The sequence below is a fragment of the Temnothorax americanus genome, unplaced genomic scaffold (assembly GCF_048541705.1).
Source record: "Temnothorax americanus isolate GAGA-0224 unplaced genomic scaffold, ASM4854170v1 Scaffold40, whole genome shotgun sequence".
In the NCBI taxonomy this organism is placed as follows: Eukaryota; Metazoa; Arthropoda; class Insecta; order Hymenoptera; family Formicidae; genus Temnothorax; species Temnothorax americanus.
The window spans coordinates 1,421,622-1,448,643 of NW_027509548.1; the positions used below are offsets into that span (position 1 = coordinate 1,421,622).

The 27,022-nt window shown below is 50.3% G+C and overlaps 5 protein-coding genes across 5 annotated transcripts; 1 reads left to right on the plus strand and 4 right to left on the minus strand.

Moving 5' to 3' along the window:
- Positions 1-2,466: 2,466 nt before the first annotated feature.
- LOC143902791 (uncharacterized) lies at positions 2,467-3,641 on the minus strand. The gene is made up of 2 exons (XM_077415965.1): positions 2,733-3,641; positions 2,467-2,682 (listed from the first exon to the last, which is right to left on the minus strand). The coding sequence occupies exons 1-2, from the start codon at positions 3,639-3,641 to the stop codon at positions 2,467-2,469; spliced, it is 1,125 nt and encodes a 374-aa protein (XP_077272091.1).
- A 9,873-nt stretch (positions 3,642-13,514) lies between these two features.
- On the minus strand, positions 13,515-14,420 carry LOC143902792 (stromelysin-1-like). Its single transcript, XM_077415967.1, has one exon. The coding sequence runs from the start codon at positions 14,418-14,420 to the stop codon at positions 13,515-13,517; it is 906 nt and encodes a 301-aa protein (XP_077272093.1).
- A 548-nt stretch (positions 14,421-14,968) lies between these two features.
- On the minus strand, positions 14,969-16,282 carry LOC143902793 (uncharacterized). The gene has a single exon (XM_077415968.1). The coding sequence runs from the start codon at positions 16,280-16,282 to the stop codon at positions 14,969-14,971; it is 1,314 nt and encodes a 437-aa protein (XP_077272094.1).
- Positions 16,283-23,255: 6,973 nt separating this feature from the next.
- On the plus strand, positions 23,256-23,756 carry LOC143902794 (uncharacterized). Its single transcript, XM_077415969.1, has one exon. It carries the CDS (start codon positions 23,256-23,258, stop codon positions 23,754-23,756), a length of 501 nt encoding a protein of 166 aa, XP_077272095.1.
- Positions 23,757-24,785: 1,029 nt separating this feature from the next.
- On the minus strand, positions 24,786-27,022 carry LOC143902795 (uncharacterized). Its single transcript, XM_077415970.1, has 4 exons — positions 26,670-27,022; positions 26,041-26,478; positions 25,260-25,907; positions 24,786-25,173 (listed from the first exon to the last, which is right to left on the minus strand). The coding sequence occupies exons 1-4, from the start codon at positions 27,020-27,022 to the stop codon at positions 24,786-24,788; spliced, it is 1,827 nt and encodes a 608-aa protein (XP_077272096.1).

The window sequence follows — 27,022 nt, forward strand, 5'->3', positions numbered from 1 at the left end:
AACGTTATGTAATACATTATCGCAACCTGCAGCAGTGTACTCGTCACGGTCTCCGTATATCAAAAATTCACCGTATACTGAAATTCGCGCAATCTCCATGGCTTCGCGATTATTTAGAACTTAATACAAAATTTAGGACATTGGCCAAGAATGATTTCGAAAAAAATTTATACAAATTGATGAACAATGCAGTGTTTGGCAAAACCATGGAAAATGTGCGCAATCACGTTGACGTGCGCCTCGTGACTCAATGGGAGGGTAGATACGGCGCGGAGGCAATGATTGCGAAACCAAATTTTCATAGCCGAAGCGTCTTTTCGGAGAATTTAGTAGCAATAGAAATGCGAAAACTTGAGGTGAAGTTCGACAAACCAATCTATGTGGGTATGTGCATCCTCGATATATCCAAGACATGTTTGTACGAATTTCATCACTAGTACATGTTACCATTGTATCGCGACAAGTGTAAAGTCACGTACACCGATACTGACAGTCTGATTTATCACATCGAGTGCGACGATGTGTATGATATCATGAAGCGTCACATTCATTATAGATTGTCACTAGCGATTATGCAATTGATAATGCGTACGGTATCCCACTCGTCAATAAAAAAGTTCCGGGCTTAATGAAAGACAAAAATAACGGTGCGATAATGACCAAATTCGTCGGGCTTAGAGCAAAGATGTACGCCTTGCGAGTGGACGGTAAGAAAGATACGAAAAAGGCTAAAGGTGTTAAGAGTAACGTCGTAGCCAGGTCAATAACGTTCGACGATTACACGCGGTGTCTGCGCGACGAAATTGAAATGACGCGACAGCAAACCTGCATAAGATCCAAAAAACACGAGGTATACACCGTGTCCGAAACGAAAATAGCTCTAAGTCCGTACGACGATAAGCGATACATTATACCCGGTTCTACCGAAACGCTGCCATGGGGACATTATAAAATACCATTGTAAATATATTGTAAATATATTGTAAAAATACCGCTGTAAATATTATATATTGTAAATATATTTAGATATTTAGGAAAATATAAATGACCCATATGTATATATGTATATGTATATGTATATATGTATATTTTTATACTGTAATAAATTTTTACAATACATTATTCTTGCGTATCCATGAATTGTGTGAATTATCAAATCCTAACCACTTTACATAAACCTCATTCCCTCTTTTGCGCAAAACTTTTTCAACGAGATACACGTCGAGATTAGCAACGCGATGTAACTCGTATTCGTAGAAGCCGCCGGCGATGGGTTTTTCGCAGGAATCTTCCAACAGATACGTCACAGGATTAGTTTTCTGCACTTTGATGATTCTAAACACCTCCGTGGTCCAATTTGGCGTGTATCCTTTTTCGAAAATTGTCTTGAATTTACTCACGCGTACCGAATCGCCCACTTTGAATCGCGCTGGAGCAGCGATCTTTACATGGCTGTATACCGTTGTTAGGAGCTTGTCGGCGATCGCGGGGGTAACATCGATGGGTCGCATGCCGATAGTTCGATGCTTTCGCGCGTTGTAATCCGATACGAGACCTGGCAGCGAGTCGATCCATTTGTAATTTCCATTGCGCGTAAACATTTTCCACATGTCGTTCTTGAGCGTGCGATTGAATCGTTCGACGACCGATGCCTTCATTACGGAATATGTCGAATAGTGATTGATATTATGTTTCTTCAAGAGTTTCTGCACGTTTGTGTTGTAAAATTATTTTCCCTTGTCAGTCTGCAGATTTTTCGGACATCTGCCGCCGTCTCGAATTATTTTTGCAATCGCCGTGGTAACCTCGGGTCCGCTCTTGGTCTTGAGCGGTACGGCCCATGCGTGCTTGCTCAGCATGTCGAAAACGGTGAGTATGTAGTGGTAGCCTCTGTTAAATCGCGTGTATGGTCGCATTTCGACCACATCCGCCTGCCACAGGTCATCGTATCCGCGTACTATGACGCGTTTTCGAGAAAAAATTATTTTCGCAGGAGCGTGTAATTCTTCCACCAGCCGCCGTTTCTCAGCTGATTGCTTCTTACCAGCCATGACGATGACGCGCAACTGACGCAGATATCAGATGTACGTTCTTATCTATTCGCGATGATTCGCAATTACATCTTGAATCATCTTTTGAAGTTCGTTTAGGGTAATTTGCATATTATTCTGGAATACAGCCATCTTTCTCTCTATTTCATCCTATTGATCTTCCAAAATTTGCACGCTCTGCTGCACGTAGCGTTTGTTGGCTGCATCGCCATCATCTACGGGCGGCGCTATCCGTCGAATCTTGCGCGATTTGCGTCAAAGTCGGTGGCGACCCTGCAAAGAGCGTTATCTCGCACGTAATTTTTGATTAATCTTCTCCATTGACAGTACGGTTCCGCACTGCCTCTTCCGAGCGATATACTAAACTTGTTGATCGGCATTTCAATGTTGATTGAATGACTCGCTGTCGCGCCACTTAATTTATAATAATAAGTCCAGCCTCGCGAAGTTCCTCAATAATCGACAGGATTTCGTTATCGTGACCGGTGTGACCCGCTAGGCGCGAAGCTTCGAGCAATCGGAGACAATCTACAAGCTCGTTGGGATCGTCCCAATGAACATAGTCGATCTTGTTGTCGTTTAATGTCATGGCACGCGGTATACCTTTTCCGGCTTTTTTACCCGAAATCGACTGTGCAATTATATGGTCGATCTTGTTGCCTGTCATGGCACGCGGTACACCTTTTCCGGCCGGATTATATGTGTGTACTTGTATCCCCCATTGCCATTTATTTGAGCGTGAGCATCATAATTGCGTTTATGAACACTCGTCATCAACAGAATGCTCTTGTACGTTTGCATATCGTCCTCCGTGTAGATATCGTCATCGGGATATTTCTTAAAGATTAATTCGAAAAGACCGCGTGTGCCATTGTATCGTATGCCGTCGATAATTATGTTGTCCGCATGGTTCACGTCAAAACGTTTATTACCGAGCATCATTCCATCGTTGGTGAATTTAACACCGTACGCGATGTCCATACCGCTTTCTTCATCGCCGCTCAGAACTGCCCCGATGTACTTTTGGCTCAATGGACCCAATTGATCTCGCAACGTTTCTTGACCCTCAGATGATTGCAACTGCTGTCGAACGGACATCACGAGTGGGTCATTCGTGGTTTCGAAAACATCTTCGTTTGCGAGCACTGTGTGTTGTACGGAAGGCGCAGAGGTTATCGATGGTTCATTCAATGAACCTTTCGATCGTTTCGGTTTACGCGGTTGTAAAGTTTTTGTTATTTCGCTCAAATTAGATGGCACATTTATCGATCGTTTCAACGTAACCGGAGTTGAAGCCATTACAGAGTCGTTAAACGAGGCGTTTGGTCGTTGTCGTTTGAGCTTCGGCTCTTCGTCTTCCCACGCCGTTTTATTCTCAATCTTTGACACGTCAGATTCTTTGCCAGCAACGGTGTTTTCGGCAATCTGCTTTAGAGGTTCGATGACGGGCTTAAAGTGTCTCTCCAACGCAATATCTTCCTCCATTTTACCAGTTTTCAAGGCGTGATATTTTTTGCGAATCGAATTGCTCGTTTTCGCAATATCTTTCACGATCTTCTCGCGCTCTCTAATCTTCTCGCTGCTGTCCATGTTGCGCTAACGTTGTTCAATCGACGCGTTGACAACAACTAACCACGTTTTGGTATCGCAAAGTCGTTAAATCCTTTTATGTATCGATCATTCGAAATCGCGCTGTCCTTGTCTATCACCACGAATCCATACTTTTGTTGCCAACACGTATGACACAATTTACTGAAATCATCGTAAGACATATCTGTGTTTACGTGATCGCTGTATATGTGTTTCAAATTGGTACCATCCTGTTTAAACAGAATCAATAAATTCGCGTTGTCGCGTATAAGATGCTTCGGTATCTTCGCATACGTCTGACAAAGATAGAAAGAGTCAATGTCCGCGTGCCAGCCCATTGCAAAGTATTCTCTTATCGTATCCTGCTTGTCGCATGCTACGTCATCAAAGATAAAAATAGAATTCGGGAGCGCCTCGCTCGGCGGAATGACGTCACTGTTATTCGAGAACGTAAAGTAGCCAATCTCTTCTATCGGTGTTAGTATATTTTCCAAATATCGATATTTCGGTTGTTGCAACGATTTCGAGTACACATACACGTTCTCGAAACGTACACCGTGCGGATTTTCCAGCAAGCTTATCAAAACGTTTGTCTTGCCGCAATTCGACGGACCGCAGATGATACCGCGTATAGAAATCGGTAGCATGCCTCCATGTTTGCGTACCTCTTTTGTTAACAGCATCCTATCGTCAAAGTTTGTCACTTTGATCGTCCGCGATTGTCGTACGAACCGCATTTTACTTCCCCTCCACAACGAATGAATAATAATATCGAAAAAGCTGGCCTATTTATAGAGACGCGTAGAGCTGAGATGCTCAGTCGTTAAAATGTTTTTGCTCGTGTCGGATAACAGCGATATTTACGATTTAACCGCCGAGCAATTAAAGTATATACCAAAGGTCATTCTACTGCGACAGTTTTATAATCACATAGATTATTTGTGGGATAAGCTTCCCGAACATATCAAGACAGATTCGGAGGTTCAGCAATATCGGCGCTGTTTAATACATTATAATTTGCCGTGTCAGCAAACGCACATCGACGGTCCGCCGCCGTTGATAAAAAACTGCGGCGAATGCCGCCAAAGATAGGTCGAAGTCTGCTGAATCGCGCGATAAACGCGCTTCCGATCGAATTACATATCCCCGGCTATCAATTTTGCGGACCGGGAACTTGCTTAGAAACACGATTGGCAAGAGGTGATCGGGGTATCAATCCATTGGACGCGGCGTGTCGCGAGCACGACATAGCCTTCTCGCGTAGCAGCGATCTCGCAGAACGACACGTGGCAGACAATATACTCGCCGCGGAAGCGCGAAAACGTGTCATCGCGAACGATTCGACTCTCGGAGAGAGAGCTGCGGCTACAGCCGTCTGGGCGGCCATGAAGGCTAAAACGAAACTCGGTATGGGTTTGAAAACGAAGAAAAAGAAGAAGACCAAGCGAATACTTTCGGTAGCGAAACGCGGCGGTATCCTACCGATCTTGCCATTATTAGAGGTTCTCGGCTCGTTGGTCGGCGGAGCGGCAGGAGTCGCAAAGGCCGTGAATGACAACGAAGCCGCGCGACGTCAGCTGGAAGAGATGCAACGTCACAATCGCGCCATGGAATGTCACGGACTTTATCTCGCTCCGTACAAACGCGGACGGGGAGTCTCAAGAAAAAAAAACGTCGAAGGGACGCTAAAAAATCCCAAGAGTGTAACTACCAATGTGCAACTGCAACAATTGGCAAAACGTATGCGCATTCCATATTTTAGAGGTGTTTTCATGCGCGACTCGTTACCGATCGGCGGCATACGTCGAAACGAGAGCGGTATCGTGAATTTGGATAATACTGAGGGACCGGGTACCCACTGGGTGGCGTATGCGAAGAAAGGAGATCGTGATATATATTTCGACAGTTTTGGCAATCTTCGACCACCGAGAGAATTGGCGCAGTATCTAGAGAACAATGTAATAGAGTACAATCGTACGCCTTATCAGCGATACGATCAGAGCAATTGCGGACAACTGTGTCTGCGTTTTCTACAGTCGGTTGACAATCAATTTAAAGACCGGCGTTACGCTGTTTAATCTCAGTATTCATTCAAACATGTCACTGACATTTACGCTCACTGGCAAGAGCAGCATCCTCGCGGTAAGCTACTTTCCCGCCGTGGATTTGAGCGATGGCGATTACGAGCTCGGTCTAACAGATTTTGAAACCTATCACTCGATACCGAATGTAAATTCGTTGAACAATAAATTCTACTATGACGACGACGACAAGGAGATTACCATTCCCGAAGGATCGTACGAACTGCGTGATATAGACATGTATCTAAAACGCGCTCTTTTATAGGACCCATCCAATAATGTCTCGACAAACAAAGATGAACCGCACCCATTGATTATTATTCATGCTAATAGCAATACGATGAAGAGCGAGATCAAGTGCGCTTATCGGATAAATTTCACAAAACAGAACAACATTGGATCGCTGCTGGGATTTTCAGCGAATCGCGTTCTGGAATCGCGACAATGGCACGAATCGGATGTTCCGCTAAATATCATCAACGTAAACATCATTCGCATAGAGTGTAACGTGACAGCGGGTGCGTACCACAACGACAAGTACGTGCACACGATACACGAGTTTTCACCGAGCGTGCCACCAGGATATAAGATATCGGAAACGCCGGCACAGATCATTTACCTTCCGATCATCGTACGGAGCATTTCGAACTTGACGCTTCGCGTCGTGGATCAAGACGGTCGATTGATTGATTTTTGCGGAGAAAAGATCACCGTTAGACTGCATGTACGAAGACGACAGCGATAACGTGAGATGCTCGTACTGAACGAAGCTGAGCAGGTGCGACAGACGAGAAACAAAAAGACAATCCGATTGCCAAAGAAGAAACTCACTGCGTCGAACATTGAATTTTTGAAATCATTGGGTTTCGTCGTACGAAATGGCTAATATCTTAAACATTGGAGGTGAACCGATCTTTGACGACAGCGTCGTCAAGATTGAGACACACACGTACAATCCGTACGCTAACACAACGTTTGGACATAACGATGAGATAAGAATACCCATACAACAGCAGGATTTATACACGTTGCCATGTGAAAGCTTTCTCTACGTTAAAGGACGATTGGTAATAAAGAGAAGGAATGACGAGTCTGTGACAACGCTTGCGAATAATTGCGTGGCGTTCATGTTCGATGAGATTCGATACGAGCTCAACGGTGTAGAGATTGATCGCAACAGAAACGTTGGCATAACCAGTACCATCAAGAACTACGTATCGCTATCGTATAATGATTCTCAACTCAACAATGTTCAAAACTCTAAATATTTTGTATAAAATCATTGTTGTGTTGCAAATTGCCTAAGGTTTCTGACTCAAGAGCCCCGGGTTTCAGGTTGAAATCAAGCTGTGGTAAGCAAATTTTCTATTTGTAGTTTTCGCATAATTTCTGAACAAGAACGCGCAAACGGGAGCGAGAGAGATGGCGCGAACGGGGGCCGGGAGCGAGCGCGCGAGGGAGAGATAACGCGAACGGGAGCGAGAGAGACGGCGCGAACGAGAAGACGCGCGCAAACAGGGGCCGGGAGCGAGCGCGCGAGGGAGAGATAACGTGAGCGGGAGCGGGCCGTGTGACGTCACGCGGACTCCGCGGCGCGGCGAAACGCGAACCCTCTCGCCCGCTCCGCAGCAAAAACACGGTCGCCCCGCGGCGCCGGAAAACGCGGTTCCACCCCCCTCCCCCTTCCCCCCCGCGGCGCACAAAAAACGCGGTTTCCCCCCCCGCCCACGGTTCCCCCTTCTTCGCCCGCGGTTCCCCCTCCCCCCTCCGCCGCCCGCCCAAGGTTCCCGGGGCCCACGGTTCCCCCCCGCCCCTCACCCCCCCCTCAAATCCCCGGATCGAACGCCCGTAGCCTATCTACTGGCAGAAAAAAGTGTTGCTCTGCCCCGCGACGCGAGATATTAAACGTTAAAGTTGACAGAAATCAGGTTATGATTCCTGTCATACCGACGAGCTGTAGCGACTACGACCATGTCCTGTGGCCACATGCGCATACTCAGTGGTCGCACACGCATGTAAAACTGCGCCAATTTTAAATAAATTAATCGTGCAGAATAACCAAGCATCTCAATTCAAGCAGTTAGGGCTCACGCTGAGAGTTTCTTTAGTTAAATTATGCGTGGGAAGCACACACACACACGCACACACACACACACACACACACACACACACACACACGGGGGTTCAAAAGGGGGGCTTTTGCCCCCCCCCCTTTCCCCGCACCCACCCCGCCGGTAGACAGCGTTGACCTCGCTTTACAACATAAAGTACATGCTAAGTTGTAAAGCGAAATTATAAAGTACATGCATGGGGGAGGTGTAGAGGAGAAAAGCCTTCCTGTTCACGTGCGCTCACGCATGTAAGCCCCCTTGCACCCCTTCATGTATGTGCTTTATAATTTCGCTTTACAACTTAGCATGTACTTTAAGTTGTAAAGCGAGGTCAACGCTGCCTACCGGCGGGGTGGGTGCGGGGGAGGGGGGGCCGAAGGCTTCTTCTTGCACCCCCCCCCGGTGTGTGTGTGTGTGTGCTTCCCACGCATAATTAAATTAAAGAAACTCCCAGCGTGAGACCTAACTGCTTGAATCGAGATGCTTATTGGTTATTCTGCACGATTGATTCATTTAAAATTGGCGCAGTTTTACATGCGCGTGCGACCACTGAGCATGCGCATGTGGCCACAGGACATGGTCGTAGTCGCTACAGCTCGTCGATATGACAGGAATCATAACCTCTGATTTCTGTCAACTTTAACGACGGGATGACGCGTGGCTCAGTGCCTACGCGAATGATTAGTAACACCAAGGTCCGTGGTTCGAATCCGACCCGGCCTTCGTCCCATATATGCTTCGTTGAGAAGTTTTTTCCGATTAAGATTCTTATGGATTAATGATCTGCGCGATTGGGAATCGGAAAGGATTCACAATCTGCAAGGTCTAAAATTCGTAAAAAGGATCAAAAAGATTATGAACGTGTGTGTCACGGTGATAGTGTGAATGAATTACAATTAGATTGAGTGGCCATGTGTCAATCACCGATGGTGCAAGACACTTAATAGCTCTCACCCGAGAGCGACTGAAAAACCCCCCTCAACTTTAAAGATTAATATCTCGCGTCGCGGGGCAGAGCGACACTTTTTTCTGCCAGATTCTTTCGTTTCGTGCAAAAATGCGTCGAATGAGCCTAAATTCATCGTTTTTTTGTGCTGCTGTAGCTAAACTGAAGAATTACCTCAAAATGTTTCTGCATCATCTCTGAGACAGCTCTGGAATAGCAAAATGTCCGCACTTGAAACCTTTCTGAAAGTGTGTTGAAAGGTTTCCAAAATATATTGCCGTATTTTTTTTATTCGGGCGGTCACCCCATAGAGATATAAGAATAGAGTGCGCGAGCAAGCTGAAAAAGCGATATAGGAATAGAAAGAGAAAGCTGCGCATGGGCTTCTTCTGTCTTTGTTTCGCATGCGCGCGTAGACAAAGACAGAGAAAAGGCCTATATGCAGCGTTCTTTTTCTATTCCTATATCGCAGTCTCTTACGTGCTAGCATATGACTCGCGCACTCTATTCTTATATCTCTATGGGTCATCCAAGTAGTAACCGCACTCAACGTTACTTGACTTCCATGACCGAACGGGCTAGTGACGAATGTGTACATATGTGGTATATATATGGAGTGTACATGTGTATGTGTGTACATGTAGAGGTTTTTTTTAATAAGAAGTGTTATCACTTTTCGCCGTATTACCTCGCGCAATCTTGATCTCATATTGATGTATTTTTTTTACAGCAGATTGAGAAATTTTATTCAAAATTTAACGCAGTGCCTCTTTAATCTAATGTAAAAAAATGCATCAATATAAGATCAAGATTGCGCGATACGCGTGATATGGCAAAAAAAGTACTTTTACATGATCAGATATGATAATTATATACAAGCATATAAGACCATATATAGCTATATAAGATTATTGTAAGACCCTGATGAAGCCAGGAACCGGGATGGGCGACTGATGGGACGATGCTCGGACAAATAACGCTTACTCTTATTTTAACAGTCTGTATTTCGAATATGTGCTTTCGCCGGTGTTACAATTGCTAATGGCCTCAGGGCCCGTTCCCGCATTCGTGTCTCACTCCCTCTTGCGCTCTTCTCCTATCACAGCCCTAGCCTGCGCTCTTATCCTATCACAGCTCGAGCCGTACGCGGTATATCTACGCGACCAATGACAGGCGAGGTTGCCGCTGTGCGCGCCACCTCTCTGTATAACCTATAGCGTTTCCTTACACCTTCGGCCATCCTGGCCTAGGCATTCGCCTCGAATGCTTTTATTTTAGTAAACCAAAAAATATAAGAATAATATACATTTATGTTTATATTGTTATACACGCATACTTAAAAATTAATGTCTTTGCTATAATTTCCTAGACGCGAAACTAATATCTAATTCAAAATTATAATTACTTATATTAAATTACAGCCAGACTTAAAGTTAACTCATTCTTATTAATTTATCGGCTTGATCCATAGTTTAATGCGATCGGAAGAGAGAATCGTATCGTATACTCTAGAAGTTATATTATATCCTGGTATATCCTTGACTACATATCTGTTCTTATCTAAAGCTTTAGCAATTCGATATGGTCCTTTATATAATTAGACTTTAATTTTTTGTCTTCGCCAGGTTTAAGATATCTTTAATAAGAACGAGATCGCCTTCCTCATATTTGGTAGGCTTTTTATGCCTTTCGTCATAATAAATCTTGTTATATTCTTTGATCTTATTCGTGGCCTCTAGTGCCAAGTCTCGACTCGCCTCTCTGCTTTTTTGAATATCGAGCTCGATTTCAGCTACTTCCCTAAGAAAATCTACTAATTTTACATCAGCGTTATTGCGTTGTTCAATACCGAGAAGAATCTTGGAGGGAGAAGCTCCTAGAGATTTATGGTAAGTATTGTTCATCACATATTAGACTGTGTTCAGATGAATGTTCCAAAATCGTTGTTTATCTACCAATTTCTTGAGGGAAGACTTGAGAAATCTATTGACTCTCTCAACCATCCCATTAGCTCATGGGGCAGCCACTGCAACTAGATGATGCTTAATATTATATATTGTGAGGAAATTAGCAAACTCCAGTAAGGTGAACGCCGTACCCCTGTCGGATATGATTGTACTCGAAAAACCAAAATTATGAAATAAATTGGATAATACTGCAATTACTTCTCTCGAACTTGTTGTTTTGACTGGCGAGAGCCAAGTAAAACGAGAGAAAGCGTCTATAATAACTAAAATGTGCTTATAGCCATCAGCCGATTCTTTGACCGGGCCAAAATGATCAATATGACAAATCTCAAAAGGTAGCGACGGCGTATCCGTAACTTTGGAGTTCACCCTCACGTGAATTTGAAACTGAATTCGCTATTATATATATAGACATGTTATACAATTATCAATGTGATTTCAAATTCTCTTTTTGAAAGACGGGAACCAATAGTTATTTGCTAAACCTTGAACGGTCTTCTCAAATCCACAATGCGCCGTAGTAGCTAAAGAATATATACTTCTGGCCTCAGGTATAAATCCGGGGGTCGGGGGGGGGGGGGGGCGCGCTTTCCCCGGGGGGGACCGCCAAAAGAGATAGGCGAGGGGGGTCCGGGACGGGCAATTGGTGGGGGGGAATCAGGAGTGGGGGAAGTTGACTTCTAGCTTTGGGTACTCTCGAGGGGGGTCGGAAAGGGGGGGAAGGAAGAGGTGCCGCGTTACCGACGGCAGCGTCGTGGACCGCGGCGGGGCGCGCACTGTCCGCGCGCGTCGTCGCGCGCCTCTTCGTCCTCGCGGGCCGGACGCGGTCATCCGGTCCCCCCCGACGGCGAAAATCGCGAGTACGGCGAAAATCGCGATTCTTCCTCCCGAAAGGGGGAGCGTCGATCGCGGCGTCGCGCGCTTCTTTGTCCCAACGGGCAGGATGCGGTTTTCCGGTGAGATAGAGAGAGACGCGTAATGAACGCGTATAAAATGAGTTTTGCTCGCGACGGCGCGGCATACAGTGACGCGGATTGACAAATGTATCGTGAGAGAGTAATGCGAACCGATCGGAACGGGAATAAGTTGTTTTTTTCAATGCGGTATGAGCGACGAGTACGTAGAACTTTGCAAACCGGTGTTTAATTCTAAAATTAGAAAACCGATTGTAAAAATAAGCGAACCGCTCGTGAGAAATTGTTCCAAATCGGATTTGTGGAGAGTCGACGTAACGAGATATCTGATCCGTCGCGAAATCGGAATCTCCCGATAGCGGGAATACTTCGCGTCGACCTCCTCAACGCAAAACTGGAAATCGTACAGCAGGTACACGGTGGCGAGCGACATCGCCAGACGAGTCGCGTTGGGTAGCTCCATACGCAAGATCGGCAGGTTGTTTATCGATCCGAATCGCAGCGTCAGGTCTCCGATCGATATCGGCGCGGGGGAGCGGGTTCCGGGTTCGACGAGGCTGGATTGCAGACTCTCTAACACGTCGCGTTTGCGCTCGACCAGTCCTTTCCACACGTCGACTGTCATACAGATCTCCTTGCCTTGCTTGTCTCCCAGGGCGATCTCCACGTACGAAGGCGAGGGCGTACCGTACCACGGCGACTTGATCGTGATACCGATGGTCAAGTGTTTGTAGCCAGTCGTCGTCAGCGGATAACGCGTCGCCAGGACGCGCACCGGAGTCATGACGATGACATCACGAATAACGTCGTTGGGTGCTGAGAGCTTGGAACGCGACGTCCGACGATGATAATCGTGATCGCGGCGATCGTCCGTCGATTCGACGCGGCGTCTCCTGCCGTTTTCGTTCGCCTCCGATTCCGTCTCGCGAGGAGAGAGATCCCTCGGCGCGGGTCGATCGGTCAGCGTCGATAACATTTTCTGCGCATTATGGTATATCGTTCGTTGTTCTGTTCTTTCCAACGCGTCGTATTCGGCTGACGATGCGGCACTGAGGCTTTGGGCGGCGCACATCGGTATATAAGTGCACAAAGAGTTCTTACTTATGTGTCGCGCGACGTGTGGCGTAGTGTGGTGTGGTGTGGTGCGGGGATCAACGCGGTTACCCTACCCCCTTTGGTCGGAAAGCCGAACGCCGTCCTCGTCGTCGTCGTCCGAATCGCCCGTCGGTGACGTTAAATCGCTGACGCGCACGAATCGATCGAGAAGATCGCGCAACTGTTTCAACAAATCGTCCTTAGGGCAGACGATATTCAGTATCCGCAGATCGAATTTTCCAGCCGCCGTGACGGTCTTCGTAAATTCGTTGAATCTGTAGTACTGCGTCCGAGTGGTGAAGTACAGATTGCCGTCGATGTATCGGAAGATCGACATCACGCCGATCGGTATTCCGGGAAACGTCGCCTCGAGAGGCATAAATCTGACAACTCTGTGATGGTCACATTCGTTTATCTCGCCCAACGATTTGCCGTTGAACAACACGAAGGAACGTCCTCTGTGGGTGTTCACCGCTCTTCGTCTTTGCGGGAAATCCGAGTCCTGCAGGGTTTTCGGTCAATTTGGCCGCAGAGTAAGTTCTGGATATTGAACCAAATACACCAAATTATCCGCGAACACCACGACATCGCCGGACGGCGATTGATAGGCGGCGGTCACGCGCGTGTAATTGTCGTGAAGAAAGCTCATGTGATTCGACAGGGCCAGAGGTCCGTTGTACGTCCTACCGTCCAGATCGAACGACCAAACGTAATGCCTGTACGAGATGAACATTCGATTTTCCACGATCAATATAGCGTTCACGCGATCAAGGGCGCACAGATCCGGCGACGGCGCGGCGGTGGCGGCGGTGGCGGCGGTGGCGCCGGCGTCTGCGGGGGATCGTTCGCCAATTTCTCGCCGTACAAACGTTGAATGTCAACGATGTCGTATCTGTCGAGCTTGACCGGGTACTGCTTGTCGGACGTGAACGCGAACATCACCGAAGTTCTGCGCTTGTTGTGCAGCAATCCGAGAGAGTGACCGATCTCGTGCGTCAGCGTGTAATGAAGGGAGAACTTATCCGAGGGATTCCTACTGACGAAAATGTGCCACGACTCGTCTCCGTCGACGTGCACCTCGGAGACGAAACCCGGCCTCTCATCCATCGGAAGAGACGCGTGGGCGAGCACGCCGCCGGGGCCGTCGAATTTGTCCGTGCAATTTGGGCCGTTCACCTCGACGTTCATGTTACCGTGATGCAGGCGTCGACAAAATATCACAATGTCGGGATTCAATCTGAAACGTTCGAACGTCAATGCCGAATGCTGCGACCACACGTCGAACGCGGCCTGCGCCGTGCTCAACTCGCTCTCGGTGGCTAGGTAAAAATCCCACGTCAGGTGCGTCTTCGGCCATTTCGATAGACTCGCTCTCGTTCCGTGCCTGAGGATATCTCGGAAACCGCATCGCGATTTACCCATCATCTCCAGCGTTTTGTCGTTGAGCGTTCCATCGCCGGGCAGATCGTAGTACTTCTGAAAATTCTCGATGGCTCTGTGAAGAACGTCGTATCGTTTTTGAGCCGGAACCGCGTCCACATCTTTGGTCAGGTATCCGTATTTCTGCAGGTAATCGAACGCGAGCTCGTAATTTTCCTCGGTGACATTGACGCATCTCACGGTGATGAGACACGCGGTCAACGCGATTACGCGCGCGAGCCACATCGTCGAGAGCGAGAAAGAGACGGTGGAACCGCGATGACGGCGCGTTGCAATTTGAGCGCGATCGCGACGAGCGGACCGGATGCGCGATGTTTTTTTGCGAGGACGCTCGTTGTCGATAGCGCGGACAGGTGGCGGCGGGGGTCTCGGGTGGGAAGAAAATGCGTCAAATCCGGCGGACGAGTCGGTTTGACGAAACGCGTGTTTTTTCTCGATGCAAAAATCCTATCTTTATCGTAGATTACTCGCACCGCAATGTCCTCCTTTTGTCGATGCGCTTTCTGGGCGCGGACAGGTGGTGGCGGGGGTCTCGGGTGGGAAAAATGCGTCAAATCCGGCGGACGAGTCGGTTTGATAAAACGCATTTTTTTCTCGATGCAAAAAATGCTATTCTTAGTATATTTTTTCTCCGCAATATCCTTTTTTTTACCATATATAAAGAACGCGAGACTAGACCTGGGTGTAGTCCATCTGCATCGGTTATCACACGTTCTTATATACGGATAGTGCTTGAAATGGAGAAACTCGACGACATTAGAACCGCGTGTGAATTACTTTAAATTCACGCAGCATCCCTCACGAGAGTAGCGGAGGAATTTTGCGAAGCAATAAGACAGCTGCAGCTGCGGCGTACTGTACTCGATGACGCGATCGTGAACGATGAGACAAAAGGCGGTGATTTTCGGCGGGACGTTTTTCTTGCATTCGAATTCAATGCGCACGTCCACGGTGGCGCACTTCACCGATTCGTTTTGACGGGAACAGTAGATCACCACGAGCGGAGCTACCCTCGCGAATTCCCGCGGGGATAAGAGCGCTTTGTCGCGACCGTCCCCGTAGTACGCTCCTCGAAATTTCGCGTACATCTCGTACAGCACGGCGAACTTGTCGCTTTCGAAATCCGCGTTCACGTCGTTGTAGGGATAGAATTCCGAGTTGAGATACAATTTCACGTTGGTGAGCGTGCAATGATCGAATCTCGAGACGTCCTCCGTGAATTCGTTTCGCCGTCCGGTCTGCAGCGCGAATATGACGTATCGTGGCTTCTCCAATTGCGGCGCGGCTTTCACGGCCCACAAATGCTTGGTCGTGCTCTGCAGCAGGGGAAATTCGTACAGATCCCAAGAGCGAAAGCCCACGCTCAGAAATCGTCCGCTCTCCAACGTTCGCAGTAGCGATAACTTAGTCACGTCGTTCAACAATACGTGCGGCATACGCCATTGCACCTTCATTAGCGTAATTTTAGGATCCTTGGCCGGATCTCTCGGCACGTTTTTCCTCGGATCTACGACGCAATTGACGTCGTGACGAGCGCGTATCAGGATAATCTCGTGTTTTGCGTTTATCACCACGCGTCTGTAGTGCTCGCAGAAACCCAACAGATCTTTCAAATATACGCAAAAGGTGAAATCACCGGATGCGCTGTTCAGATTCGATTCGTTCGCCGGATAACTCCATCCGTCGTTCTGCAGTCTTCTAGCTTGTTCGGGGGTCAGCGACACGTAGTTCTTTATGGTGCTGGTTACTCCGACGTTTCTACACCGATCGATCTCCACGCCGTCGAGTTCGTAGCGAATTTCGTCAAACATAAACGCGACGCAGTTGTTAACCAATTTCGCGTATTGCCTTTGATCATCCTTCCCCGCCGACGTCGTCGCGCCGTCGTCGTCGTGAATAAGGCGTCTTTCGACGTACAGAAAACTGTCGCACGGCAGCGTATACAGATCCTGCTGCTGTATGGGTATTCGTATCTCGTCGTTGTACCCGAACGTTGTGCTGACGTACGGGTTATACGTGTGAATCTCGATTCCGACGATGCGCTCGTCGAAGATCGGCTCACCGCCGATACTCAGTATGTCGACCATTATTTTTTCCCTTGATATAGAAACGACGCGACGGCGAGGAGTTTCTCACGGCGAGACCCAACGAAACCAAAAAGGGAAAACGATGTGTTGGGTTTTGTAAAATTTATTTGTAGGCCACATTATACGCTCTCATGGTATTCTCGTTGGCGCGTAAGAGAGAGTGATCGTTACATCAAAACCGTCTTAGTTATTGCCGTCGTCCACTCGTATATGCAGTAACTACCGGTATGTCGTCATGTCGCGAGTATTTCTACGTTCAGTTTGTTTTTCCTTACCCGCTTCGGCGCCAAAGGTTCTGTTAACCACGACGCCCAACACACCCAATCTAGAGTCATTTTGCGGTGAGCGCCTTACCCCTCCTTTTACGTAACCGTACAACTCTCCGTTGATCGCCCACTGACACGAAGCGCCTGGACTCCCCGCCCCAGAAGAGCGACGCGTTAGATATATGCTCACGGTCGCAGCGGACGAACCTCAGGAAACGACGATCTTCCGCGTACCTTCCCGGCCGTGTCACAGCCGAAGTAGAATCGATTATTTGCGAAGTAACTCGAAAGTCGTTAAACCCAGCTTAATATCCGACGTCGCTCAGGTCCCAAAGCGGGGAAAGTGATTCGCTCGTGAGGAGAACGTTGCTGCTGGTTCCAGATAACGTGAGCGTCAGCGACATCGCGGGAGAACGTTGATTGTTCGCCACTCCCCCAATCGATCTCGCAAAGAAATCGCAGGCACAGCTGTCCGCAGATTCTCTGATCAAACGTCTGAAACGTTCGATGATTGTAGGTTACGATTGCGCTATCGCCGCCACCTAGATATCGCGCGAGATCCCTCGGCGGACGAAGATTTCCAAACGCGTCGAAGTAGATCGCCGCGTTTCCCCTTTTCGCGTAAGCGACCCAATGCGTGCCGGGACCCGCCGCGTCGTCGAGATTCACGATGCCGCACTCCGCGTGTCGCACCCTCGTCGGCAGAGCGTCGCGCATAAACACTCCACGGAAAAACGGTATGCGCAGGCGACGCGCCGCTCGATCAAGCTGCTCGTTCGTCGTGACGCCGTACGGCGGCAGGCGCGCTAACGTCGTCCTCTCTTTCCGCAAAATTTTTTTTTTTTGGACTTTTCTCACGCCACCTCCGCGTTTCTTATAGGGAGCGAGGTACAACACGCGACCCTTCATCGCGCGATTGTGTCGCTGCAATTCGTCGAGTTGCCGTTGCGCCGCTTTGCCGGCGCTCGCCGCTTTGGCCACACCTGCCGCGCCACCGATCAAGGAACCTAGCGCGCCCAACATCGGTAGAAAAGGCAAGAAGCCGCCGCGTTTCGCCGTCGGAAGTATCTTCCGTCTCCTCTTCCCGCTCTTCTTCGCGTTTCTCCTCGATCCCGTTCCTTTCGTCTTTTTCCGTTTTCGTTTTTCCATACCCATGCCCAGTTTCGTCTTCGCCTTCATAGCCGCCCATACGGCCGCCGCGGCGAGTCTCTCACCGACCGTGGAGTCCTTCGCGGTGACGCGCTTGCGCGCCCTCTCGGCGAGCAATTGATCGGCGACGTGTCGTTCGGCGAGCTCGCCGCTTCGGAAGTACGCGACGTCGTGCTCTCGACACGCCGCGTCCAAAGGATTTATACCTTTTTCACCGCGCGCTAGTTTTTTCGCCAGACGCGTACCGGGTCCGCAGAACTGATAGCCAAGTACGTGCAGCTCGAAGGGAAGAGCGTTTATCTCGCGATGGAGCAGAACGGCGCCGCACGCGCGCCGCATTCAATCGCGGTTGCTGGGAGGGCTTTCTTTTTATTTTAAAAATGTTAGTTTTTTCTCTTTTTATCCAGGTGAGTCGACGACTCACCGTTCGGGGTGAGCGCGCGGTTGCACTCGTAGCAGTCCTTAATGAGCGGTGGTGGTCCGTCTATGTGCGTTCGCTGCCACGGACGATTGTAGTGTTTCATGCACGGGCGATATCTCTGCACCTCGGGATCCGCTTTTATGTGTTCCGGTAAACGGTCCCACAACAGATGCACGAATTTCTCAAAATTACGCAACAGAACGATCTTCGGAACGAATTCCAACTCCTCGGCCGTTAGATTAAGTATATCGTGTCTGTCCGTCAGTATCGAAAACATCTCGATTACTGTTTCGGATTAAGGTAAAATCAGGTGGCAGGGCGCTGTCGCGAAAGTAATCGCCCCTGGCGCAAGCACAAACAACCCTCGGGCTTGACTCGACCTTATCCGAGATCACCCAAGTATCGCGCTACTGTTTCGACAGCGCGATTGCAAAACGCGCACGCGTATTCCGAAATATGTATACCGCGCAACGCGTTACATCGCGGATCGATGTGATTCGCCTTTCGTGAGGCCCATACCCCCGCCGAGGGTCTCCTATCGGGACGAAGGATAATCGATATCGATCCGCGCTCTCTTCTGTTCTCTGCCGCGACAAGAGACACATCGAGCCGGGCGTTCGCGACATTGTGCCTATCGGGAGTGGTCTCGACCGCCAGTGCGTGAAGTCCGTAATCAAGTTTCATCGCGAGCCGCATCCGTGAGATCGCCGCGTGAAACATCTCGAATCGCTCTTTCGCTCGTGCCGCGAAGAGTGAGCCGTTTTCCGACTGCGAGGAATTCGGTATTTGGGAACGCGAGACGCCCTGTGCGAGGGTAGTTTCGAGCGTACAAGTGTTGTCGCGAGCGGCATTAGTCGTCGCGCAATATCTCTCGTCAGACGAGATTGACGAGTTGTCGCCCGCAATCGAGTGGGCAACGAGCACAAACAGATCACGTGATCACCGCGTGCGGTACCGTGATCCTCATCTAAAAGACCGTACAGACGGCGAACGAGACCGTCACCTGCAGGCAGCCCGGGTATCGTGAGTGCAACAAGTGTTGTGATAACCGAGCGTAAGTGCAAGCGAGCACGTCTCAATAAATCAGCGCAGGGAGCTCGATCCCGATATCGACCCCTCTCTCGCGGCCATTTTGTCGTGCCGCGCCGTTCGTGAACACGGACCATCATCGTGAATGTAAAGCGTATAGTGATTGTGTAAAAGGCGAACTCACTATCGCGTACCCGAAACAACAAAAAAGCCTGAGCATCTCGCACCTCGTGACCGCGGTCGCTCGTCTGCTTCGCGACAAGATATCCGTTGACCGCGAGCAAGATCTCCGGACGCGAGGGCGGTCATCTACCGCTCTACAAGATTTCCGTTTCGCGAGCCACGCAGACAGAAGGAGCGACTCAAGATTTCCGTCCCGCCATCCCGCGAATGCTCCGGGTGCTCGGGTGCGTGAATGCGAGAAATACTCTATGTGCAATAAAGTGTGTTTGTCAGAAAACCCGGCGAGCGTTTTTTGAACCCTCTTTTCGCTACCTCCTTGGTTCTTGCCCCGCGCCCTGGACAGGGTGGTCCCGGCATACTTCGTGTCCCGAGGGTACCTCGGTCGCGCACGAAACAATTACCGATGCACGCGCGCGAACGATTCGTTGCTTTCAAATTAATTTTTATACGGACGCGACGACGCGCTCGCGCTACTTATACCTACGCGCGAGGCGTTTGCGCACGCGCGACGAAACGACGCGACGTCAGCGCTCCCCTTCTTTTTCGAGGAGCTCATCGCGAACGAATCGAGCGAGCGCGCGCCTGCGGAAAATACCAAGAGAGAAAGAAAGAGCAAAAAAAATGCGATTCGTGCGACTGTCGGTGACGATAGGGGTCTCGAATCTGGATCGCAAAACGCTGACGAGGTCGGGCACCGTCGAGAGAGAAAACGGAGAATCGCGCAGGCACGGTCCTCTCCTGCCGAACGTCGTGCGCTGCATCATTTGCGGGCCCTCCAATTGCGGTAAGACGAACGTTCTGCTGAGTCTGCTGGAACAACCGCACGGTCTTCGTTTCGAGAACGTATACGTGTACTCGAAATCTCTGCAACAACCGAAGTATCGATACCTCGAACGATTGTTCGAACCTATGGACGAGATCAGCTATCGCGCGTTTTCCGACAATCGCGACGTCGTTCCGCCCGACGAGGCGCTTCCCGACTCAGTCTTCGTCTTCGATGACGTGGCCTGCGACAAGCAGGACCGTATGAGGGAGTACTTCTCTATGGGTCGACATTCGAATATCGATTGCTTCTATCTCTGTCAAACGTACGCTAAAATACCGAAACATCTCGTGCGCGATAACGCAAATTTGTTGATCCTGTTTAGGCAGGACGGTACCAATCTGCGACACGTGTACGACGATCACGTGAACATCGCTATGTCGTACGACGACTTTCGCGCGTTCTGTCGCGAGTGTTGGCGACGCACCTACGGTTTTGCTGTGATAGACAAGGACAGCGCGTTGCGAGGCGGACGGTACAGACGGGGGTTCCACGACTTCGCCGTGCTGTAGAGCCGATCAGTGCGCTTCGCCGAACGACGCGAGCATGAGCGCGATCGCGGGGGAGAAGACGGCGCGTGAGATAGCCAAGACGCGCGCCTCGATTCGTAGGAAGTACGCCGCTCTCAGGGCTGGGAAAATGGAGAGCGAGATCGCTCTGGAAAAGAGGTACGAGCCTATCGTCAAACCTCTGAAACGGCTCGCCGACGATGTGGAACGTAGGGGTAAAGAACCGGGCAGGTATGACGACGACGACGGCTTTGCGCTGACGAAAAAAATTAAAACGAAGGGGGCGAGGAAGGACAGCAAGAACGACGACTACGACGATGGTGGCGCCGACTTGGACGGCGAATACGAGGAGGACGACGACGACGTATTTACGCCAATAAGAACAACGACGACCGGGGGGAAAAGGGAGTCGCGTCCGGCACGGTTGAGTTCGGCACCCGCGACGACGACAATGACGAGCTCCACGCCGATCCACACCGATTCGGTCTAGTTTTTACCCAGAGAACGCGAGATCGTCTCGGAAACGACGACTCCACCTCCCGCGCTAAAGACGTCCGTTAGAGAGTCTCTCAGCACGGTGGAAGGTCGCGACTTTCTGCACAGCCAACTAGGACCGTTAGGCCAGGAATACGTGGGCGCTCTTCTGAGCGGTGAGAGAAAAAAAAACATCGACAACGTCTACGGAGTGTATCTCGGCGAAAACGGCACGATGCTGGGCAACAAACGATTCGACGTTGCCGCGGACGATTCCGTGATCGTCGACGGTGTGCGGTACAAGGGCACGCGCGGCCTGTACGAGTTGATCTTCATGCGAGCTCCCGACGCTAAGGCCTATACGGACAGAGACAAACGAACGTACAGGAGTATACTTTTCGCTACCAGCGCTCACAAACGCGATCGCGGCGCTGGCAAGAACGTTATGGGTAACAAGGGACACAAGTACAAAAATATAATAGCGCCGCTAATACTCCCGTCTCGTAAAGTCGGGACTACAAAGGGCGCCGGCTTACCGTCGGCCATGCGACTGACCGACAACGCGATCGATTACTTTCACTGGGACGATCCCAACGAGCTGGTCGATCGACTTCGGCTGCTGGACGCTTCTCGTCGGGCCGGCAACGACGCTCACGACAACAAAATTCTGTCGATAATCGAGGAACTCCGCGAGGCCAGTCTCGTCATAAATTAATCGGTCGCGCGGATCGCGACGGCAGTACGAATCGCGGCGCGCTCCCGGCGCCTCCTCGCGCGCGATGTCCGTGAACAAATTCGGCATGTCTCTAACGAATCGGAGCAACGGTGACGGTGCGTCCACGGTGAGATTGCGCTCCTTGATCGAATCCCTGCGCAATTACACGCGCAACAACGCGCTCTTCGTGAGCGAGGATTCCTACGACGCGGACGCGAGGGAACGCAAGATACGGCGGGTAGCCGCGCCGGAGGACAACGACGACGCGGCGAACAAGACCTACGTCGATGTCTGGATTGCGTATGCCAAGTTCGATGTGATGAAAGATGTCAAAGGTGAAATAACAACGCTGAGGAACGACGCGCTCAGTTTGAACGAGGATTCCTACGACGCGAAGGAGCGCAAAATACTGCGGGTAGTCGATCCACAGATCGAGACCGACGCGACGAACAAGAGATACGTCGATTTGGTGATCTATCAGCTGCAGAACAGCGCGCTCCGTTTGAATCAGGATTCCTACGACGCGAGGGGGCGCAAGATACGACGCGTGGCCGCGCCGGAGAACGGCACCGACGCAGCGAACAGGAGCTACGTGGAAGGCGCGATCGAACGACTGAGGGGCGTGGTGAACGAGGAAATCAAGAAGAGCTCCGCCGATCAGAATTTTACAGGCGTCATTGTGACGAACGCGACCCAAGGTCTGAGAGACGACATCGTGACGTTGCGAAACGACGCGCTCCGCCTGCGCGAGGATTTCTACGACGCGTCGGAGCGCAGGATACGGCAAGTGGCCGCGCCGGAAAACGACGGCGACGCGACGAACAGGAGCTTTGTCGAGGGAGCGATCGCCGAAGCCAAGAAGAACTCGAGAGACCTGATAAGTGAATTTAGAATCCAGTTCCTCGATGTAAAAAAAACCGTGGAAAAGCACGACGAGAAGATCGCCAAAATTCAGGGTATTTTGAACCTTCTTCAACAATGAGCGCGGAGAAACGAAGACTCGTGGAGGAACTGCACGCGCCGGCGAGGAAAAACTTTCCCCGTCGCCGCGTCGTAGTGCGCGGTTACGACGATCTGTGGCAGGCCGACGTGGTCGAGAAGCGTCCCTATTCGCGCCAAAACGCGGGTAACAATTACATTGTGACGGTCATCGACGTGCTGAGCAAGTACGCCTAGGCGATCCCGCTCAAGACCAAGAGCGGAAAAGAGGTCGCGACGGCGCTGTGAAAGATCTTTCGCGAGGACGCGCGGTGCCCTGAGAATCTGCAGACGGACAAGGGAAAGGAATTCTACAACGCCGACGTGCGCGAGATCCTCGACGCGCGCAAGGTAAATCACTACTCCACGTATTCGGTGATAAAAGCGTCGGTGGTGGAGAGATTCAATCGCACGTTGAAGAACGACATGTGGAAGCTCTTCACGCTTCAGGGATCGTACAGATGGATCGACTCGCTGCCGAGCCTCCTGTCGAATTACAATCGTCGCAGACACAGAACGATCGAAATGCGTCCGGCGGACGTGACGCCCACCGTCGCCGAAAGGCTGCTGCGCACGGTGTACAGTCGCGCGGAGATTGCCGCGCCAGCGAGGTTTCGAGTTGACGACCCGGTGCGCGTGAGCAAATTCAAGACGATCTTCGAGAAGGGCTACACACCCAATTGGACCACCGAGATCTTTCGCATAGCTAGAGTGCAAAGGACCAATCCCGTTACGTATCTGTTGAAGGACATTCGCGGGGTAGCGATAGCCGGAGGGTTCTACGAACACGAGTTGCTGCGCGTCTCCGATCCCGACGTCTATCTCGTGGAAAAGGTCCTGCGTAAGCGCGGCAATCAAGTGTACGTGAATTGGTTGGGAATGGACAGTTCGCACAATTCGTGGATAGATAAGGCATCTGTATTATAACAAAAATAATTAAACACACAACGTGTACTTTATTATTAATGAAAAAAGTATACATATTCATCGGTATTTTTTTCTACGTATTGATCTTACGATAATACAATTTTAGAAAACGTATAATATTGTTTTAATTTTTTTTACAACGGTATTCCGTAATGTCCCCAGGGATGCGTTTCCACGCTGTCCAACCTCACGCATCGCTTGTCGTCGTGCGGACTGAGAGCAAGTTTCTGCTCCGACACGGTGTAAACGTCGTGCAGGCACGAGCGTATACACGACTGGCGCGTTTTCAGCTCGGGCGCGTTTCGCAGGCACGCCACGTAATCCTCGAACGTGATCCTCTTAGCGACTACTTGACGCCCTTTATTCTCTTGGTGTCGTCGCATCCGATTACCTTGTAAGCGTACATCTTCGCTCTGAGGCCCACGAACTTCATCATGATCGCGCCGTTGTTCTCGTCCTTCATCAAACCGGGCACCTTCTTGTTGACGCGCGGCATACCGTGCGCGTTATTCTCCGCGTAATCGCTTGTGTCGAATCTGTCTAAGTCGCGTCTCATAAGCTCGTACGCGTCTTCGCATTCCAGCGAATAGATCAGACTGTCGGTATCGGTGTAAAGAATTCGACACCGGTCGCGATAGAGCGGCGTCATGTAGTCGTAGTGAAACTCGTAGAGGCGCGTCTTGGATATCTCGAGAATACACATTCCCACGTAGACCGGTTTGTTGAATTTCACCTCGAGCCTTCGCAGCTCGATCGCGACGAGATTCTCCGAGAAGACGCTCCTGCTGTGAAAGTTCGGTCTGGCGATCATCGCCTCCGCGCCGTACCTGCCCTCCCATCGCGTCACGAGATGCACGTCCACGTGATCGCGCACGTTCTCCATCGTCTTACCGAAGACGGCATTGTTCATCAGTTTGTACATATTTCGTTCGAACTCGTTGCTCGCGCGAGTCCTGAACGTTGTGTTCAGCTCGATGTAGCCGCGAAGCCAAGGTGACTGGGTGAATCGCAGAACGCGACGAACTCGCGTCAGTCGCAAAAAACCAGTCGCAGACGTTGCTGCAGATTTCGATAGTGCGTCACGTAGTGCGATTTGTCGTAGAGCGTGGCGAGCAGTTTCTCCTGCCGCTTACCGGGTGGTTTATCGCGCGTTGGGCACAACGTCAGGTCCGCGTGGGCGTCGTGCAGGTCACCAGGATACTCGAGATCTACCTCCAGAATGTAACCGACATCGCCGTTCGGTGGCACGGTCGTCACGTCAAAATTCTCAGGGTCGTCGAGCCACTGGAAATTCGCGTACGGCAGCGATTCGCACATAGCCCAGCCGTACAGATTGTTCACGTCGTAATACATGAGATACGTATCGGGCTGGGACGAATCGTATGTCGGTACGTGCCTGTTGTTAGCTCGCGCGTACCTGAGCGAACATTGACTGAGGCCGCCGCGTATTCCACGTTCCACGAACAGCACCATGTCGATGTCGGTGAGCAGCTCGAAACGTACGCCGGTCTCAGCATTGCGTCCCACGTGTACCCCGGCAACGTATAATAATACGCGGGATCGAGCCCGTAACTCGCCATACACGTGTCCCGAAAATTTTCAAAGATATCCGCCAGAAGAAGCACCTCGGTCTTGAGATAGAGATCGCTGTACTCCCCGAGATCTCGCTCGCGAAAACGTTGCCAGACCCTCGTCGCGTGCTCGTAGTCGCTCTCGCTCGCGGTCTCGTCGGTCAGAGAGCTGTAAAAGACCTCGCGCGGTGGAAGCTCGGACTCCCGCAACTTGTCCAGGCTGTCGACGTACTCGTACGGAAATACTCCCTTGCGAGTGAGCAGATCGAGATCCTCCGTGCTCAAATCCGCGTACTCCGAGCGCGTTATTCTCAGCGTGTCCTTGCTCGGATAGGACGCCAGGGTTTCGATACTCGCGGCTAAAAATTTGTACGAGTCCACGAATCGTAGCTTAACGTACCGATCCCATGTCCCATCCGTCTGCGTCTCCTTAACGGTCTTCGAGAACGATATGTAGGTTTCCTTCGTAAGCGGCAGGAGCTCGACCTTGCCCTCGAAATCGTTCGCGATTTTCTCGATGATGAAGTGCGCGTCGTAACTCGACAGATTGTGGAAGAACACGGGAATCACGTACACGTTTCTGTAATTCAGATTGCAACGAACATGCGCCTTGCGCCGGACCTCTGTAACGTCCGGTTTGATGACAGTGATCTCGCATGCGATTGTCCTCCGGTTGGAACACTTTTCGACACACGTGACAATGTGTCGCGCACTGAAATTCGCGTTTTTCGTCCTCCGTAAGTTCTACCATAGATATATTGGTGGAGATTTTAATCTTAGCGTGACGCGCGAGAACGCGAAGCTCGTTAACGAACCACGAAACGCAATCCTCGCCGCGACGATATCTGTATGTGGATACGGTATCGTCGTAGGTGCAGCACAGATAGTAGCCCAGGCTGAACGGTATGTGACGCTGATAAGCGTATCTTTTTGTTCTCACCCCCCCTTCGGCATTCTCCCTCTCCCATGGTTCGAGAAGACACTCCAGATCCGCGTACACCACGAAGAGGAGTCGCTCTTTCCTGTCGTGATTGTCGAAAGACAGCCACTTATCGTCCTCGTTTGGAAGAACGATGGCGCAGTCGTTCATTCGGCCGCAGTCGACGCTGTGAGCGGCCAACTTTTTGCGCGTATAGAAATAGTGTAGGCATCTGCGAAGTAACGCCATATATTAAATAACATCTCTCCGTTTCCTTGTTCCTTAGTTTTTTTTACTTACCGATCGCAAACGTGCTTCGCGCAGCGGCTCACGGTCAATTGTGAATTCACCAATCGCGATAGATTCTTTATTCAGGCGAAATGACCCCCGTTGACGACGCCACGCAACGTATCGCGCAGATACAGAAGATTTACGTGTCTATCCCTCTTATCGTCGGTTAACCGCAGAGGCACGACCGCGTTGTCGTCGGCGCCCCGTCCGTACTTATCTTTCTTTCCAATCTTTTCCCGAGTGGTGAACACATTAATCGATACGTCATTCTGACGTTCGAACTTTCCGATGTGTTTCAGATCTATGGAGAACTTTATCCCGTCGAGATTCAGCACCGTCGCGTAATCGGGATACGAGCCGCATCGTTCCGCGTTCCGCTCGGTGGGATACAGAGCCGCGACCACCGCGCGTGCGAAACACGTGTCCTTCTCCGATCGCACGTTCACCACCGCTTTTTTAAGTCTTATACCTCGCGGTATTTCCAT